This window comes from Pygocentrus nattereri, chromosome 10, assembly GCF_015220715.1.
Source record: "Pygocentrus nattereri isolate fPygNat1 chromosome 10, fPygNat1.pri, whole genome shotgun sequence".
In the NCBI taxonomy this organism is placed as follows: domain Eukaryota; kingdom Metazoa; phylum Chordata; class Actinopteri; order Characiformes; family Serrasalmidae; genus Pygocentrus; species Pygocentrus nattereri.
Genome location: NC_051220.1, coordinates 25303663 through 25320841, shown reverse-complemented (window position 1 = coordinate 25320841; position 17179 = coordinate 25303663). Strand labels below are relative to the sequence as shown.

Genomic DNA, 17179 nt, shown 5'->3' with positions numbered 1-17179 from the left:
CAAGAACTGCACAATCATTTATTTGGTTAAAAGGATTAAGATTTTGGTACACTCATTTGACCAGAGGTTAAATTGGGAAACCACAAAAAGAAGCCTAAGTTCAACCCATATCCACGTCCACAGTATGCAGTGGAAACAAAACCCTGAACACCGCCTTCCGGCAGTAGTGAGTTCTGCGTTGCGGTAGCTTTTGCTGTTTCTTTCCTCTCGCTACTCATGTCTTTCCATTAAACAACACACAAACAAGATTGTAACATGCTTCTGGAAACAGGAAGGATTGAATTTCCACTGACAAAAGCAGAATAGCCTGAGACCGGGCACCTTAATGTCAAAGATTGGTGAACAACCATGATCTTTCTTTACGTGTATGGGTTTGGTTATCACCAGCAAGTTGGGTCATGCCTACTTCTAGGTAAGAGAGCAAAGGAGATGAAAAACATACAGGATAGGTGTATAATGAGAAATCGCTGTGAGGTACTGTATTGTGACAGAAAAAAAGAGGTTTCCTGTGTGGTTTTTGCCTGAGAAAAAGATAACGTAGGCCTAAAGAAGAAAATGAAAGTAGTGTGAAGAATAGCAAGAGGTGACCTGAGCATGGAGATAACGGAAAAAAGTCGAGGTTAAAACAGAATTACTACAGCTGAATGGTGCCAGTGATTAAAAGGAGAAAAGCAATGTTGGGACGTTGAGGAGACATCTGTACTGAAAAAAACTTTAACCCGGTCTAAAAACTTCTTTCTCGCGTTCTTCAGCCTCTGAGATGCGAAGTTATGCCTATCATTGCTTGCAAGTGCCATAACATCAGTCTCTCCTAAACAGAAGAAGGGATGTTGGAGTTTAGGGCTGATGCCTTTTTTGTGGAGACTGTGAAGGATGCTGTTAAGGTGGATGAGGTACGGAAGGAGAAGTGGCGGCATTCTGGCACACTGAGTGTTGAGGTAAAGGCTGGTGGTTCTGGTCCTGCTCCTTAGGCTCACCGGGATCCTGAGCTGGTCTAGGCGTACATAGTCAGCTGGAGCCACTAGAAGAAAGAAATGCATTTTTTGCTGTCAAGAGCAAGTTTTGAACCTTGTACTGAAATCTGACAGAACCCCTGTTTAAATAGTTTGGCAAAAAATCATTTACATAATGTTGCCTTTACCCCAAATACAAGGTTAACATCATGAAGTTAGTGCAGCTAACAAGTAACGGAAACTTATATTCCACAAATATTGTGCTTACAGACACACCTAAATCAGACTTGCCCAGTTATTACTAAAAATTCCAGCTTCAGAATGGCTGTTACTACTGTTTTAGCAATGTGCTACACATTTGGCCATTGTACATAACATTGTCATATAGTATTAGTTTCTGTTACTTATTAGCTATGCTAGCAAACTTCAGACACCAGGCATGTCTTGGCTTTGATCAATTACACCGGGGCTCAAGGATTTTTTTTATTTTTCAGTAATCTACGCCCCATCTAATATATAGTATTAGTAATAATACTGCTATTAAAAAGTGTCAGCCTTAAAATGTCTTTTAATACTTGTTGTCCTTATTGTCCTGTCATTGGTCTCTGATGATTGTGCCCTGTTCACTGTGCACTGCACTCTTTTGTGGTTCGGGCATTTTGTAGTGATGTCCAAAAACATTCAAGATTCAGCCCACTCAAAAAATCCCACAATGTACCTCAACAAGTACCCCAGCAGTCAGGGAATACCCAAAAAGTACTGTGTTGTTTGGTTTAAAGATTCATCCACAGCTTCTCTGAGTAGGATTACTGAGCCCAGCTACAATGGCAGTGTCTCCACAGATGTCTTCAGACTTGTTACAAATGTAAGTAAGATCTTCTCATGTGTGCAAGTAAGCTCAACAGTTACGGTGTTTGTAGCATTGTACCTTGCTCTTACTGGTTGGCACTTTTCTTTAATGTAATTATTTCATTAATATGTTTCAGGAAAAAATGCTTATTAAATTTTAAATGAAATTACAAAGTTTTAAACTTTTTTCTCACCACCGTATTCAGTCCACTGCTACTCCCATAATCCCCCAAGCACCAGTACAACACTAATACTTAACTTACCACTCATGTTGTCCACTAAGGAGATTGTTAGTTTGAACGTTCCTCAAAGATCTCAGTAATGGTGAGGTAAATAACTTGCTCATCATATTGATTTATCAGTCTACTCAGGCTTTAGTAGACTGATAAATCAATCAGTATTTGGACAGAAGCTGTTAATAGAAAACCGCATTAGAGTTTGTCTACTGATCAAGCATTGATTGATGTTGCTTCTTTTGAAGATTGTATGATTTTTTTATTTTTTTTTTTAGGGGCCAAGTATTCTAAAATCGGTCAGCACAGTGAGTAGCTGCCATCTCACAGCAAGAAGGGCCTGGGCTTGATTTCCCAGCTGAGTGACCAGGATCTTTTCGGTGTGGAGTTTGCAGGTCCCCCCCGTGTCTGAGTGGGTTTCCTCCCACAGTCCAATGACATGCAGCCAAGCGAACTGGAGATGCTAAATTGCTGCTGTTTGTGAGTCTATTTGTCTCTGTGTCTGCCCTGTGATAGACTGGTGACCTGCCTTCTGCCCAGTGAATGCTAAACTCACTCGCTCCAAGTGCATTGAATGGCAGAGTTCTGTGTTCAACTCTGTTCCTTTTTCTCTCAGTATCTACAGTGACTTTCTGTTTCTAGCAGTACATGAGCACAGGACTCTCTTTCTCTCTAACCTGTTGGTAACTAACAAAGATACAAGAAGTGCTTTGTCTTTCTAGAGAAAGTAAGTCACTCTGGATAAGAGCATCTGCTAAATGCTGTAAATGTAAGTGGCTTAGATAATGTGTGTGTATTCTAAAACTATAATCCTAAAAATGTAAATATGAACTGTATTCTGAATACTGTCTTTTCAGTCCTTTCTGAATATGTATACCCAGTACTTGTATTCCGTTACATCCAAACCCTTGTCATGGGTGTATCTACACTTGTAGATACTGAACCCCAGTGCAACTGCCCCCCTGATCCCATTTGTAATCACTATGGAACTAATATGCAAGCTACATAGTCATGCGTTATGAGTGGGGAGTGTTTGGGTCCAATACAGACCATTAGGGTTTAAAGGGTAGCCTGTGTTATAACATGTTCATGACAACCATATTGTCAGATTATTTCTCACCTCCAGTACAGAGAGCCTGATAGTGCCATCTCCATCCTGATCGAATGCCTGGAATGCTCCTGCAAAGAAACAAGTTCAGCTTTAGACAGAAACCACTCTTAAAATATGTGTAGTTAGATTTAAGTAGTACTCTGAACTTCCAGCATAGGTGCAAGCCTTATAGAGCAAAACATAATTTTTTTTGCACGTCATCAATAAGAACCGCATTTCTCAAGTTGGCTGTTCCACTTACTGAACATGCCCTCCAACCGCACAAGGCAGCTGATGAAGCTGTCAAAGTCGATGTTCATGTTCTCGTTGGCGTAGCGCATGGTGATGATATCATACAGCTGGTTGTTGAGACGGAACCCTGAACGGCACATAAGACACATGACTGCACAATGACAAGTCCGTTAGATAGAATTCACATTCACAGCCACGTCAACATTGCTGTACAGATGCTCAACATCCAGGAGTTATTAGCACTGGCATTGGTGAATTTTTAAAAAAAGGTAAAAGTGTATACTAATGTCTATGACATGACATGTTCGGGTGATCGGGCCTTTGACGTGTTTTTGAGAAAACAACCTTAAGCAGTGGGTCACTAAGACTTACGTATGTTAAAAAAAAAAAAAAAAAAAATTGTAATTTTTTTTCAAAAATGATCTAAATGACTCTTACCTGCATCATTGACAGCATTTCTCATCTCATAGCTGCTGATGCAACCAGACTGCTCAGTGTCATAGTGCTTAAAAATTCCCTGCAGAAGAAACTAATCTGTAACTCTGCATGCGTGACGACTTTGTAACAAAGGAAAAAAACTAGAAGTCCCCAAACCTGCCACTGTTTGATCTTAATCCACAAGTGTCTAAACTCTTGTAGATTAAGTCGTCCAGTCCCGTCCATCTAAACAAATATTATCAAGGTCAAAATACAGGCTCTGGTACATTGTACTACATCATAAATATTCATATAAGATGTCCCTTGTTGATATTATTTTAAGTCTTATAGACGTAGTTGTCTCTATATTGACTTATGCACCTGTCATGCCCTCATCAACGGTCAGTTTCTGACCACAGGACTACTTTTGAATGGATGTTTTTGGTTAGTGGTCTATTCTCAACCCTGCCATGACACTGAGGAGTGTAAAAACTCCAGCAACACATTTGTAATAGCACAACACATACAGTTGTATGCAAAAGTTTGGGCACTCCAGGCCAAATGACACATTTATTATTTATGAAGTGAACAGGAAGAAGTGAACACAACCTCTATAGCAAAGAAACTTTTAAAAGTATTTAAAATATATATATTTTTTATATTTATTTTTTCTACAAAGTGTAAATCACAGTAACGTTATATTTGATTAAGTTGAAATAGTAATTATGGCAGTTTCGACATCCTACTAAGTTATTAATTTTTTATAGATTCTTGTTTGCAGCATCCTTCTATTTTTGCAATATATTTGAGCCGTATTACATGCACAGCACAGCAGAGATACACCCATAGATTTTCAATCACGTTCAAGGGGACTGTGAGCACTATTCCTAAACTTCACCTGCATATCTTGAAGTAGTTCATAGTGGATTTTGAAGTATGCTTTGAATCGCTGTCCTGTTTGTTCCAGTTTTTGCTTCCAAATTTGTTGCTATTTAGTGGGATTCACTCTTCCGTACACCCATGCAGTGTTTCTCGCGCAGCTGGCTGCCACACAACCCCAAAGCATGGTAGATCCACGCCCATGCTTAACAGTTGACAAGGTGTTCCCTTTATCAGTTTTTTTTTCTTTAAAGTTACCTTTGCTGTATGTGACCAGAGTGTTCTGTTTTTCACTCTATCAGTACACAGCACATTGAGATTGAAGCATTTTAATATCTTTCTATAAATAAAAAAAAAAGATGTACAAATGATCGTTTAAATATTTTTTATTTGTATGCTTCAATTAGGTTTTATTAATTTTGGCATCCCCAGCCAGGTTATTGAGTGTCAGCACAAGGTTTGATTAGTCAGAAAATTTATTAAGCTCTGGAATTGTCAGCTCACAATTCCTAATGACAAGGACCTAATGAGTTGATTAAGACCCAACAGGTGAATTAAGTAATTAATTCTTAAGACTTTCCAATTGGAAGAGTGTCGACACTTTTGCACATGCTACAGTTATTATTTTATTTTTTCTATTTTGTAAATTGATCGAATATAAAGCAACTGCAAAAATCTGCAAAGTATGCAAATAACCAGGGAGCCCAAACTTTCGCATATAGCTGTACTTACATTACCATGGTGTGGTCACTGCTGTGCTGAGAATGGACCTAAACATGTGGCCAGCAGTGGTCCAGTGATGGAGGGTGATTAACTGTGCAGCAACAGATAGGCTACAGTTAGTACCCATTAACCTGAAAACTGCACATATATGGCAGGTGTAAAGTGGCAACTCTGTATTTATATGGATTTCAATAATGTTTAATTATTATTCATTAGCCATAATAGTGACTTATGAATAACAATACCGATGATATGCTGCATTTACAGACAGTGTTGTTTCAAAAGATACATCCATGAGGGCAATCATGCTACGACAGCTCTCCAGACTGAAGCCTTCTGTATTCATCTCCCTCTCTGTAAAGGGCAGAAAGAGTTGTAGAGAACTCCAGGAAACCAGACAGTCCATAATCATAAAAATATACTCACGTTCAGACACCACCCGGTTTAAGACATTCCGCAGTTCACTGGCTGAGATTTCCATTTCCTATAGAACCAGAGAAAGAATAGGACATTTATTAGCACCTCACTTTCAGTAGATTTTATTGTGGCCTTGGTTCTAATATAATCTGTGGTACTTCTAAAGCATGCAAAATACTTCTGCACTAAAATTCATTTAAAGAGCATAAGCCTGGATGCTTTTTACCAGTTCACTCCCACCCCAGCACCATACTCACTGTCCCCCTAGCGCTCCCTGGCTCCCCAGTACTCACGTCCCCGGCTATTTGCTGAAAAATGGTGCGGAACTGCTGGTCCTCCTCACTCTCCTCCCCTGCTGAGGCTGGAGCCGGCTGATTTTGTGATAGTGGTTAAGCAACAAAGGGAAAAGGACAGTTATAGGCTGCACATGTTTTGTTTTTTTCAATTGAATTTGCTCCTCATCAGTGTTTTGTATATTTCAGTGAGGGTTACATAAGCACTTGAAATGGTTCCTCAAGTGTTATTTGGTAAATATACACATACATATACATACATACATATACATATATACATACATACATACATACATACATACATACATACATGTACATATATATATATATATATATATATATATATATATATATATATATACATATACACACACACACAATGAACCCTCACAGAACCACTGAAGTTGTTGAAGTTGTTTCTTTATATGCCTAAAATGGAAAACCTGTTGTATACGGTTCTTTATAGAATATTTTTAAAATGGTTCTATATAAAAAGTGCTCTGCTATTGTTACAAGTCAAGTAACTTTTTTGCTAAGAGTGTAGTCTTTCAATTGTTTGTAATATTCATATACAAATACTCAACAAATACAAATGAGTAATTTATAAGTCAGGGGATAAAAATGAATGAACTAAGAAGAGGGTCTTGCACCCATTTACTGCATTCCATTGGCTGTTTTTATCTAGATGTTTTAGAGCCACACACATATTTGTAATTTAATTTAATAATAATCATTTAATTTTGTTTATTGCATATACATTTTGACTCCTGAAGAGCTCCTTGCAGAAAGGCTTTTTTTTCCATTTTCATTGACTACATTTATAAAGATCAACAGCAGCAAAGAAATTAGTTCCATGAGGTTCCTGATGATTGGTCCTTGGCAGGCATAGCCTTGCTTAGTCATTAGCATGAGGCAATATATCTCCATCTTTTTCCACCAGCTTTTTTTTTTTAGCAAATGAAGCAACAGATTGATTGTTCAAAAGTTGGTATTGCAATATTCTCCCTCTATATATCTGGAAAGTTCAAAAAGGTTCTGCCAGTTTTTGAATTAGAATTTTCTCTAAATTCAATGGAAGATTTGTATTATGTGAAATGTGCCATTTTAGAGAAACTTGCCAAATCAGAATTGTTCATGGTAGTGGTGATAGGAAGCAGACGTCCAAATCATTTGATTCTTCTAAAAACCACCTCACAGAAAAAAATTACTTTTTAAGTCCATTTATGGCAGAGAGGTCCATGCGGGGTGCAAAATAGTATCCAAAGATCTTTTTTCCATATTTACCACAATTTTACTATTATCAACATTATATATAAAAGCTCAGAAGACAGATGTAGGTTCATTGTCATTTAGGTTAGGAAATAATTCAAGAAGACTTTTAGGTGCAATACTTACCACTGGATGGTCAGCCTCGATCCTGTTCTCTATCTCCCTGAGTAAAAATCAACAAACACTGGTCACTAATAAACAAATAAACATGCAAACACAATTGGACCTGATGGATGTGTCTGCCTGTGTTACTAAAAGTTATTTTCTTTTTCTCCATTCAGTCAATTCACCTTACCTGTTCTCCTGGTCATAAAAGAGTATATCATGTACTTACTGTACTGAACTGAGAATAAAGAGCATTTAGTAATCATTGTACTGCAAACTGTACACCAAAAGCATGATGTGTTATTCCAATTAGCCTCAACATTTCTCAAGAAATAGTAGAGGTACAGTACAGTTTCAGTTTTTTCACTGCCTTGTAGTTGACCTTCAAGTGTGGGTTTATGGTGTAAATGGATTTGTTGCCCACATTTACCAAAAGAAACTAAAATGAAATCATTCCTATCCTCAGCCATACCAAAACTGCAGCCATATAGTGGTTATAGCTCAAAACTGCAAACCCAGACTGCATTTTCTATTCTACATTATTAAAAAAAATACAGATGATTAATCTTCATAAATAGTGGTGCTGACAAATCTGGAAAGAAGTGCTTTGAACCACCAAAAAAAAAAAGATTAGAACCACCAAGCTATTCACGTTGAACCTGTAGGAAAAGATTAGCAGGAAGTGATCTTGCTCTGCTATAGCATAACGCCAGCCTCATTGCGCTGAGGGAACGCAGTCACTTCTTTGGCTTCAGGCTTCAGCATCATCAATGTTCAGCACAACTTGTCCTTCAGGGAGCTGATGTGTAATGGTTCATCACAGGGACATTTAGAACGAAAAAAAGTGTTTACCGGAGCGTCCCAAATTGTGCTGTTGCTTGTCCTAAAAAAGATTCCATTACAGCTTCGAATTGGGGCCGATTTCTTCCAGCTCTACAAATCAAATTGCCGTTAAAATTGTTTGTCCTTGATGGGATTGTCCCCCCAAGCCCTTTCCCAGCTAGTCCCATAGTCCCAACCACCCACCCCTTTAAGAGAGCTGAATCAGTTACAGTGTAAGCTTGCCACTGTTAGTATGCAACATTTTATGGATATGCAATATATTGTGGTCAGAGACAAAGTGTAATAGTAGTTTTATGTAGCCATTCATAAGGCTACGTTTGTAAATGTTGTATCCAAAAGTGCAATGACTGTTGAATAATCATTAAGGTCCTAAAATGAACAGTCATTGTGTTCACTTATTACATAATGTTGCAGGTAACTTATGAATGGCTTCATAAGTCAGGTAGAAAGAAAAAGAGAAGTCAACTTAAAGGAATATCCCAGGGTTTTTCAAAATCTGTAGCATGGTCAGTTACAGAGAAAAAACTATTTTGACGTTTCCACGGACCTCAGTAAAAGAACAGAAACCTTGTTTTATAATCGAAACAAACGGACATGAAAACTGCTGGAGCATTCCTTTAAGATTTTGAATTTTACTAGTGTAGTGCTTCCTCACACAGCTATCCCTCCCACTCACTCAGAGGTGTTCCTCTTTTCGGAGAAGACACGGAGGATGAACTCGCCTTCCTGGTGGGGCTCATAGGTAGAGGGGATGATGACATATTCCCCGGGACTAAGCCGGAAACGCTGGGTCACCTCCCGCAGGTTAATGTAGGCCTTGCTACGGGCCTTAGAGGAGTTCAGCAGGAAGAAGTCCTTCTGCATGTGTTGCTTGTTGCCATGCATCTGATGGACAAAGATAACACAAAAACAACAAATGAAATGAGTCAATATATTGTGATATGACTGACATATGACTGTTACAAGCAGGTGAAACTAATAGGTAAAAGCTAAAGAAGGTAAAAAGAGACAAAACCAATCCCGGAAAAAAGGTTAAGGGAGAGTCTGGACAACAGCATGCACACAGTGTACACAAGGCACACTACTCATCCTCTACTGGAGAGAAAGCACTTTTAAGGGGCCCAAGCACTTCTCTCCAACACTTTTCCATACCTCCTTTGGCACCTACAGAACAATGGAAAAAAAAGAAAAAAAGTATGCTCTTTAAACTTGTCGCATATCAGTCCTGTAACATTTTACCATAAAACTACTAGTGATAGATAGACATTTTATATGTTATACCATCTATTTTGGTCTAATAATCAGAAATATGAACTACATGCCTTTTAATGCCCTTGTCATATTGCACAAGAGAGGATTAATATTCTTCTAGGTGCAATTTCATTGTTTCATCTGCACAATATACACTGACTAAACATAATGTACCAAAAGTCAAGTACCTCATAGATGGAAAACCCAATATTGAAGAGATTGGCACCCAACTTGCGTTCTTTCCTTCTGTTTTTCTGCATGAGAGCCACCACAAAGGTGCAGGCTACTTCATTATCTTCTGGGTCATCATCCTCCTCCAGGAGACGCAGGCGATACTGTGGGTTTGTCCAGAAGGTGTCTAGAGTACAGATGCAAGAATACAATACAAGAACAGTCTATTGTAATTTTCCATAGGTATAAATGTTTACCTTTACATAATAGTGCATTCAACACAAATCAGCCTGGACAAAAGCTGCCTACCTGGATAATTCCTGCAGCCTCCGGCAGAGCAGCCCCTCACCCAGCGGCCCTCATTCACAGACACAGTCCACTTGTGGAGCTTATCGTCATCCAGTGCATCAGGAGTCAGGTTACAGATCTCGAGCTTGGTGTAATTCTTTTTGAAATCATCAAAGGACATCCTAAACAACAAGGCTTATATTTTAGTTTTCTACTGGGAAACATAGTGCACTGTAAAAAACAAACCAACAAAAAACTTACTGAATTTACTTGATTTAAAAGGTCCATGTTGTACATTTTTCTCGCAATTTATTTTGCTCCATGAGATCTACTTATTACATGTGTGTTTGATATTTGTAATGTACCAAAAAAGTAATTTTACATGACTATTTTCTAACATCTCTTATATATATATATATATATATATATATATATATATATATATATATAAACTCTATTCTGATTGGCTGCCCTGTATTATGCTTCATCCAAAAAGCAGTCCAGGCTGAAACGCACCTTATAACTTCAGTATGAATGGGCAGAGCTAAATTGCTGCAGGATCAGTAGGTGGGTATATGTAAATATGTTGGCTTTCATGAAATCACAAATAATTAATAACAGCGTGTTTTGACATTTAACTTCCATATATGAAATGGGGAGTAAACAGTACATTTTGAAACTTTAGTTTTACATATACAACATTACATAAAAAAGTGAGAAAAGAATTTTGCATGACAAAGTGCCTTTATATTTGTACATAACTTCCACATGAATAAAATTATATTAAATCAACATAATTACTACCAAAAGTCAGTAAGCAGAAATACATTTTATACATAGAGATATATTATTTATGAGGTAATACTGTGTTGATGTAAAAATTATGCAGACAAATGAAACGTTAATTAATTCAAATTAAATTAAGGCATTAAACAAATTAGGGATGTACTGACATGGAAATTCTAGTCAAGCAAAAGTGGTGTTTATAATCATTCCTCAATATAACTTGTATAGCAGCACATTATACAGAATTACATAAAGTGCAGATACACAAGAGTGTGAACGAGTGCAAAATACAATACATTCTCCAGACAAATAAATACATGCAATGCTAATTAGACAACAAAACAATATATAAGGATGAGCATCATATACGGGCACCAAGGCACCAATAAGTGGTAGGGCTACTGCAATCACTGAACAAGAAGTAGTGTAAATAGTGAGGTCCTATAGCAGCATTCAAAGAATAGGCAGATGCCAAAACTTTGCCATATTTTTTATGTACATATCGCTGTTGTCGGAACAAAATCTCATATTTCCAAAATGGTAACTTTACAGAAGAAGGAAAAAACATTTACTTTTAATGTAAGTCAGTGAAACCAGACATTTCTACTAGTCATTTTGGGCCATTTCTTTTAGTAAATTCATAATGAAACTTACAATGTAAAGGCCAACAGGGCCTTTTCAAATGGTCAAAAACTGAAAAAACGTCAAAAAACGGAGACACAAGGTTTCGTTCCAACAGCAGTGATATGTGAATAAGTACACGTACAGTTCTGAACCTACATCAACTTTTTTTTAAACAAATATTAGTCAATATACATGTGAATTGTACGTCATGCATCCTTCCATTTTTTCCAGTATATTCTCTTGGTTTTAGATAACATCATCATGCTTGATATATTTACTCACCAGAACTCTCCATCCTCTGCATTCTGATGTTGCAGTTTATCTTTCTCTGCCTTCGAGATGGTTGCCCACTCCTTTGAGCTGCAATATGCAGACATATTATTAATACTGCTAATGTACAGGTGAGAGCAATTAGCATAACCAAGAACAGTTTGCCTAAATATACTGTTCAGATGATTTTGTTGTCTTTTATTATCAGCCCTAAACTCCACATACTTATCACTCCAAGGTCCATTCCACTCCACTTGGCCCCAAGGGTTACGGAGACGCACCAGGCGCACTTTAGATTCCTTTTGAGTGTTCTGTTTACACTATAACCACATGTATAAATTATTATAGCAGCTAATGCACATAGCTTCTATTAGAGTGATGTTCAATATCCATAGACTAATATGTAAAAATACTGAAAGTAACCATCAATGACCCTTGAAAGGGCCTAAAACAAACCTCTTCAACAGCGGTCACAGAGTAGGCATGACCCTTCACCAGCCCTGTTGCAGTACGGGTCTCAAAGCGAGCTGGGACCAAAGACTGGAAAAAAAAAACCAACATTCCGTGCTACAATGAGTCTGTAGGTAGATTTTAAATTGTTTGCTGGGTCTAAATTTGCAAATGTATGGAGCCACGCTGGTGACATGTATAAATAAAAATAATGTGTGGCCATGACTTAATAAGGCATGGGAACAAGATAATTAAGTCACAGCCACAACTTACCAAGGCATGGGAACGAGATCCTAATGCATGGTCATGACTTAGTAAGGCATGATCTTGTTCTCACGCCTTACTAAGTCATGGTCACAACTTAATTTTCTCATTCCCACACCTTACTAAGTCATTGCCACGCATTAGGATCTGATTTCCATGCATTAATAAGCCGTGCATTATTTTTAATTATTTGTGATGTCACCCGGGAGGCACGGTGGCGTGGTGGGTAGCGCTGTCGCCTCACAGCGAGGAGGGCCTGGGTCCTCTCTGTGTAGAGTTTGCATGTTCTCCCCGTGTCTGCGTGGGTTTCCTCCGGGTTCTCCGGTTTCCTCCCACAGTCCAAAGACATGCAGTCAGGCCAATTGGACATGCTAAATTGCCCCTAGGTGTGAGTGTGTGAGTGACTGTCTGTGTCTGTCTGTCTGCCCTGCGATGGACTGGCGACCTGTCCAGGTTGTATCCTGCCTTCCGCCCGAAGACTGCTGGGATAGGCTCCAGCTCCCCCCCGCGACCCTGACGGAGAAGCGGCTTAGAAAATGGATGGATGGATGTGATGTCACCAGCAGGGTTCCATATAAATGTGTGAAAACATATACAGGAAAAAACAGCTTCTATATTCAATGTAACTCACATCAATGGAGCAGCCCATTAGGGAGCCTCTCTCCAAGGCCTTCTTCATGATCTTGTAAAGCTCCTTAGGTGCTTCCTTCATCTCATAGAACTCAGTCACTCCTCCAGTGAAGTCTTCCATAGCCTCAGTAGTGTTCCCGCCCTTCAGAGCCTCATAGGAACCATGAAGCCTGTGTAACACAGCACACAATTGTAACAGTGAGACATCAAATTGCGAAAGTCTAACAAATGTTATCACTCAGAGGTCCTATGTGAATTGATAGCTTGTGAAAACATATATCAGTGTTTGAGTGTTCATCTTACATCATCTTGAGTAAACAAGATGGCAGTGATTGTACACGCTGCGGCTTTTCTATCTCCTGACGACCTCTTATATTTATATTATATAATTTTTATTTTATTATTCTATTTTTCTACAATTAATGTTTATTTTTACTGTTTAGTGTTTTTTAGTGTCTATTTTAATTCACACTTTTCCTGTTTACCGTCTATTTAATGTTATTGTTACACCTGTATGTAATGTATATTGTAGTATTGTAGTATTGACAGTAAAGCTGACTTGACGTGTCTTGACTTCTATATAAAACCATTGTTTTTACTAAAGAACCCTTGAAGAACCATCTTTTTATGAGTGTAGTTTTACTTGGCATAGGCCTTCTCAAGAAGAGCGCTCCAGAACTCATTTCTCTCTGCAGACTTGGTGAACACCAGTTGGTTGTTGAAGGTAGGAATCCGATCATCAATGACAACATCCACCCAGTCTCCATAACGCCAGAACTGATTTAACAAAATTGTGAAAAGATGTTAAAAATCCTGCCTTATTAAGCCTTCATGAAGATATGAAATTAGAGCAACTTTGGTGTTTGTCGCCAACCTGGAAGTGGAAGACTCCAGCATAATTGTCAGAAAAGCTCTGTTCTTGAGGAACAACCCGATACAAGAGCTTCTCGTTCAGAGTCAAAGAGGCAATGGCTGCCAGCAGCCAGCAGTCTCCTACAGAGTGTGGAGATAAAGTCAAACATACTGAACAGGAAAAATCCCTCATGGAGTTGTGTGTCTATGCTATTGTTTATTTTATTGTTTGTTGTGTGTCTATTCTATTGTTTTTTTATGTAAACTCTATTACATAGTCTGGAGTCAAATCCTGGCCATAGCTTTGGTCAACCTTCAAGGGCAGTTAGGTATCTTTCTCCTTTTTCTGGGTTGTAATAACAAGTTTCCATTAGCATCACAACAAGAAAAAACAATAACTTTTAAGAAATTAGTTTAAACTCTTGTCACCTTAGAAGTGGGCGATATGATATTTTAGCATTATTGTGATAAATTTTGTTATGGTGACAATATGCTTTCCTGAGCATTTTGTGAATAAGTTCTATAAAGAATACTGATCAACTGCTACTTATTTCTGTATTTGGCATAAATCTTAAACAGACTTACACTTGACAATATAAAATTGTAGGTATGGATTTTCAACAGGTGAAAAAGCAAGAAACTTTGCCATTAATGAGGTACATGGAAAATGTTGAGAGTGACTATTACCTAACCTTTAAGCATATAATAACTGTTTTAATAAACATGCAAACATTTATAGAAACACTTATCTTTGAAAATCTACCCAGTAGACAAAGTTCCTCCCAATTAAAGAATCACCTGTATAGTGTATCTTTTAGTAGACTGTTTTAGTAGATAACTGTAGTAGATCTCTGTTCAGAGCTAAAAGCTAGTCTGAGAGAGACTGCAGAGATTTCTGACAGGGAAATTAAAATTGTTAGTTATATTAAGTAGCTTTTCACATGACCTTTCCAAACTACAAATAGGTCTGGAAAATGTCACCACAGACAACTCCAAATTATGAGTAAACCTCAAAAATGTATAGCATAGTTCTACCATTAAACACCTTCAACAACGCTCTGTTCCACAACTTTCCCCTAGACCTCTTTAACATTTCTAAAAAGTAAATTAAAAAAAGCACCAGATTTGATCACAACTCAAAATAATCTATCAGGTACACCAGAATTCATCTTCTGCACAACAAATCACAGGTTACATTAATGGAAAATGCAGATATTTGTTGGCTTGTAACCTATTTTCAGCAATAACAGGGGCCCACACAGCTGATCTAAGCACTTTTGTATTGTTCAAAGGAACATGCCAGGGTTTTATCAGCTCTGCTACCTTTGTGTCCTTGGTCTCTTTTTTATTGCCTGTGTAGAGGACAATACAACAACAATAGGAAGTGCTGCTGGCTGGATTCCCTTCCACTAGAGCAGTCACAATATTGAGGGGCCCCTGCTGAGCTTTGGACCTCAAAAAGTAGCCATAAAGTTGTACTAAGGCCCAGACAGAGCAATACAGGATTGAATGTTTTCTTACTGTAATTTACTGTCTAATCCTGTAATGTCTTACCCAGGTCTCCCTGGCAGATGTCTGTTCTGCTGGCTCCTCCAACGATGAACTGTGGGTTATCACAAATGTCCTGTAGCACATAAATAGATAAATACATTATCAGCACTGATATAGATGCCAGAAGACAAAGTCAAGCAGGTGGTTGTGCATGTATTTGTAGCAGCAGATTGACAGCAGAAGTCTCTACAATCTATATGATGTCTATAGTGTTGCTGGTATTATGGTAAAAATTAACCTTCAAGTTTCACTCATTACAATGTCATTACAACATATTACTATTACAAAACTGAGGCACTGTAACTGAGTTATTAAACTGTAAGTAACTTGGTCTTAGGGGTGCCTTAACATATTGAATATTCCTAGCAGGCAGCTGTGCCAAGGGATTACATGACAAAAGCAGCAACTCCACCAAAAACAGAACATAAAGCATAACAAATAATGCATAACAAAGCCTGCAGTGTTGGGCTGTATGTAACACTATTCACTTTGTTTGAGTTCTTAGTTCATCTTCAACATTTCTACATAATTTTCCACCAACTATTTACCCTAATTTTCACAACACTCTTAAACCATTCATTTCTTTTTGGAACCATCATCTCTGACCCAATCAACCTGTAATATCATATAAGAGGTAGACTATTACAAACATGTACATTTTCAAAATGTCCATTAATTCATTATATGTTAAATCTTAATCATATATGAATCATATAATACTTTATGTTGAAATCAGTGGCCTTGTCCAGGTGCTGTGCCTCATCCCTCTTACCTTGGGTCTTTTCCAGACAATGTTCTTGACCTTGTTGGACTTGTGGCCCAACTCCTTGTAGCCAAGGGATTCCACAGTGGCTGGGAAGGTGTCATCCTCAAACAGGACCCTTTTCTGGAGGCACTCCTGTTTCAGGATGTTAAAGTCCTGGCCACTGAATCGGAGAGGCTTGTTCACAGATCCTTCTCCGTCCCTTCTCTCCCTCTCCCGGATCAACCGGTCGCAGAAAAAGCCAGACGGCGTGTAGGGCATCTCGTCTCACCAGGACAGTGGGAGCGTTTTTTTGGTGTTGAAAAAACTGGCTTTTGCCACCACCACTTAAGTCTTAGAAGCCTAATAACCCTGGCATAAATCCAAACTGCTGACCTCTGATTGGCTGTCCTGCTAAGTGACGCGGCCTTCACCTGGTCATAGAGTGGATGCTAGGGTTGGAGGCAAAAGACATTCATGCGACACGCGTGACTATGCGCACTTTACCATGCGCGCACACATGCGCAAACACACAAACATACACACATAGCTACAAGTCTTCTCTTTGGACTGTTCCCATTGGCTGGAGAACAAAGAGCAGCGTGCTCTCGTGCCATCATTGTTGAGATACAAAGGGGAGCGGAGCTACAAAGAGTGGTCAGTGGGATGGCCTGCCTCAGCAGAAGGCATTCAAGCCCTCTAAACCTGTTCTCAATGGAGCTCAGCATTGAGCAGTCTCAGCATTACCACAGTGGGCTAAGCCTGCAATGCTGCCCATCTGCTATGGCTCGGACCATGCCACCTCAACCAGACTCATTCTAAGACTTCTACAAGAGAGTGCAATGACAGATTAAGATCATACATGTTTAATATATATTCATATGACCACATTCTTGCAAGCCAAACCTCAAGGTAGACCCATTTTTGAGTGATTTGCTTATTTTGGTAACAAAGAAGCTTCTGCTGATTAGAATCAT

At 38.5% G+C, this 17179-nt stretch overlaps 1 protein-coding gene across 5 annotated transcripts; it reads right to left on the bottom strand.

The window, feature by feature from the left end:
• Positions 1-26: 26 nt before the first annotated feature.
• capn3a (calpain 3a, (p94)) lies at positions 27-16484 on the bottom strand. 5 transcript variants are annotated; one of them, XM_017711845.2, is made up of 21 exons: positions 16233-16484; positions 15464-15533; positions 13932-14050; positions 13701-13834; positions 13059-13227; positions 12170-12253; positions 11939-12033; positions 11726-11803; positions 10055-10215; positions 9763-9932; positions 9476-9487; positions 9000-9208; positions 7502-7538; positions 6071-6184; positions 5823-5880; positions 5686-5750; positions 3972-4040; positions 3816-3894; positions 3388-3504; positions 3156-3214; positions 27-1021 (listed from the first exon to the last, which is right to left on the bottom strand). In XM_017711845.2, exons 1-21 carry the CDS (start codon positions 16482-16484, stop codon positions 995-997), a joined length of 2178 nt encoding a protein of 725 aa, XP_017567334.1. In that variant the 3' UTR covers positions 27-994. The 5 variants fall into 5 exon arrangements, with proteins under 5 accessions (XP_017567334.1, XP_037397885.1, XP_037397887.1 ...); XM_037541988.1 differs by having other exon boundaries at positions 6107-6184; XM_037541990.1 differs by having other exon boundaries at positions 5686-5746; positions 5819-5880; positions 6107-6184; positions 11939-12024.
• Between the last annotated feature and the right edge of the window lie 695 nt (positions 16485-17179).

Excerpts from the sequence above, each read along its gene's own strand:
- capn3a (XM_017711845.2), bottom strand. The coding sequence starts at position 16,484 with ATGCCCTACACGCCGTCTGGCTTTTTCTGCGACCGGTTGATCCGGGAG. Across the intron at positions 10,216-11,725 it reads GCAGAGGATGGAGAGTTCTG|GATGTCCTTTGATGATTTCA; the intron begins GTGAGTAAATAT and ends CTTGTTGTTTAG. Across the intron at positions 6,185-7,501 it reads TCGAGGCTGACCATCCAGTG|CCGGCTCCAGCCTCAGCAGG; the intron begins GTAAGTATTGCA and ends TCACAAAATCAG.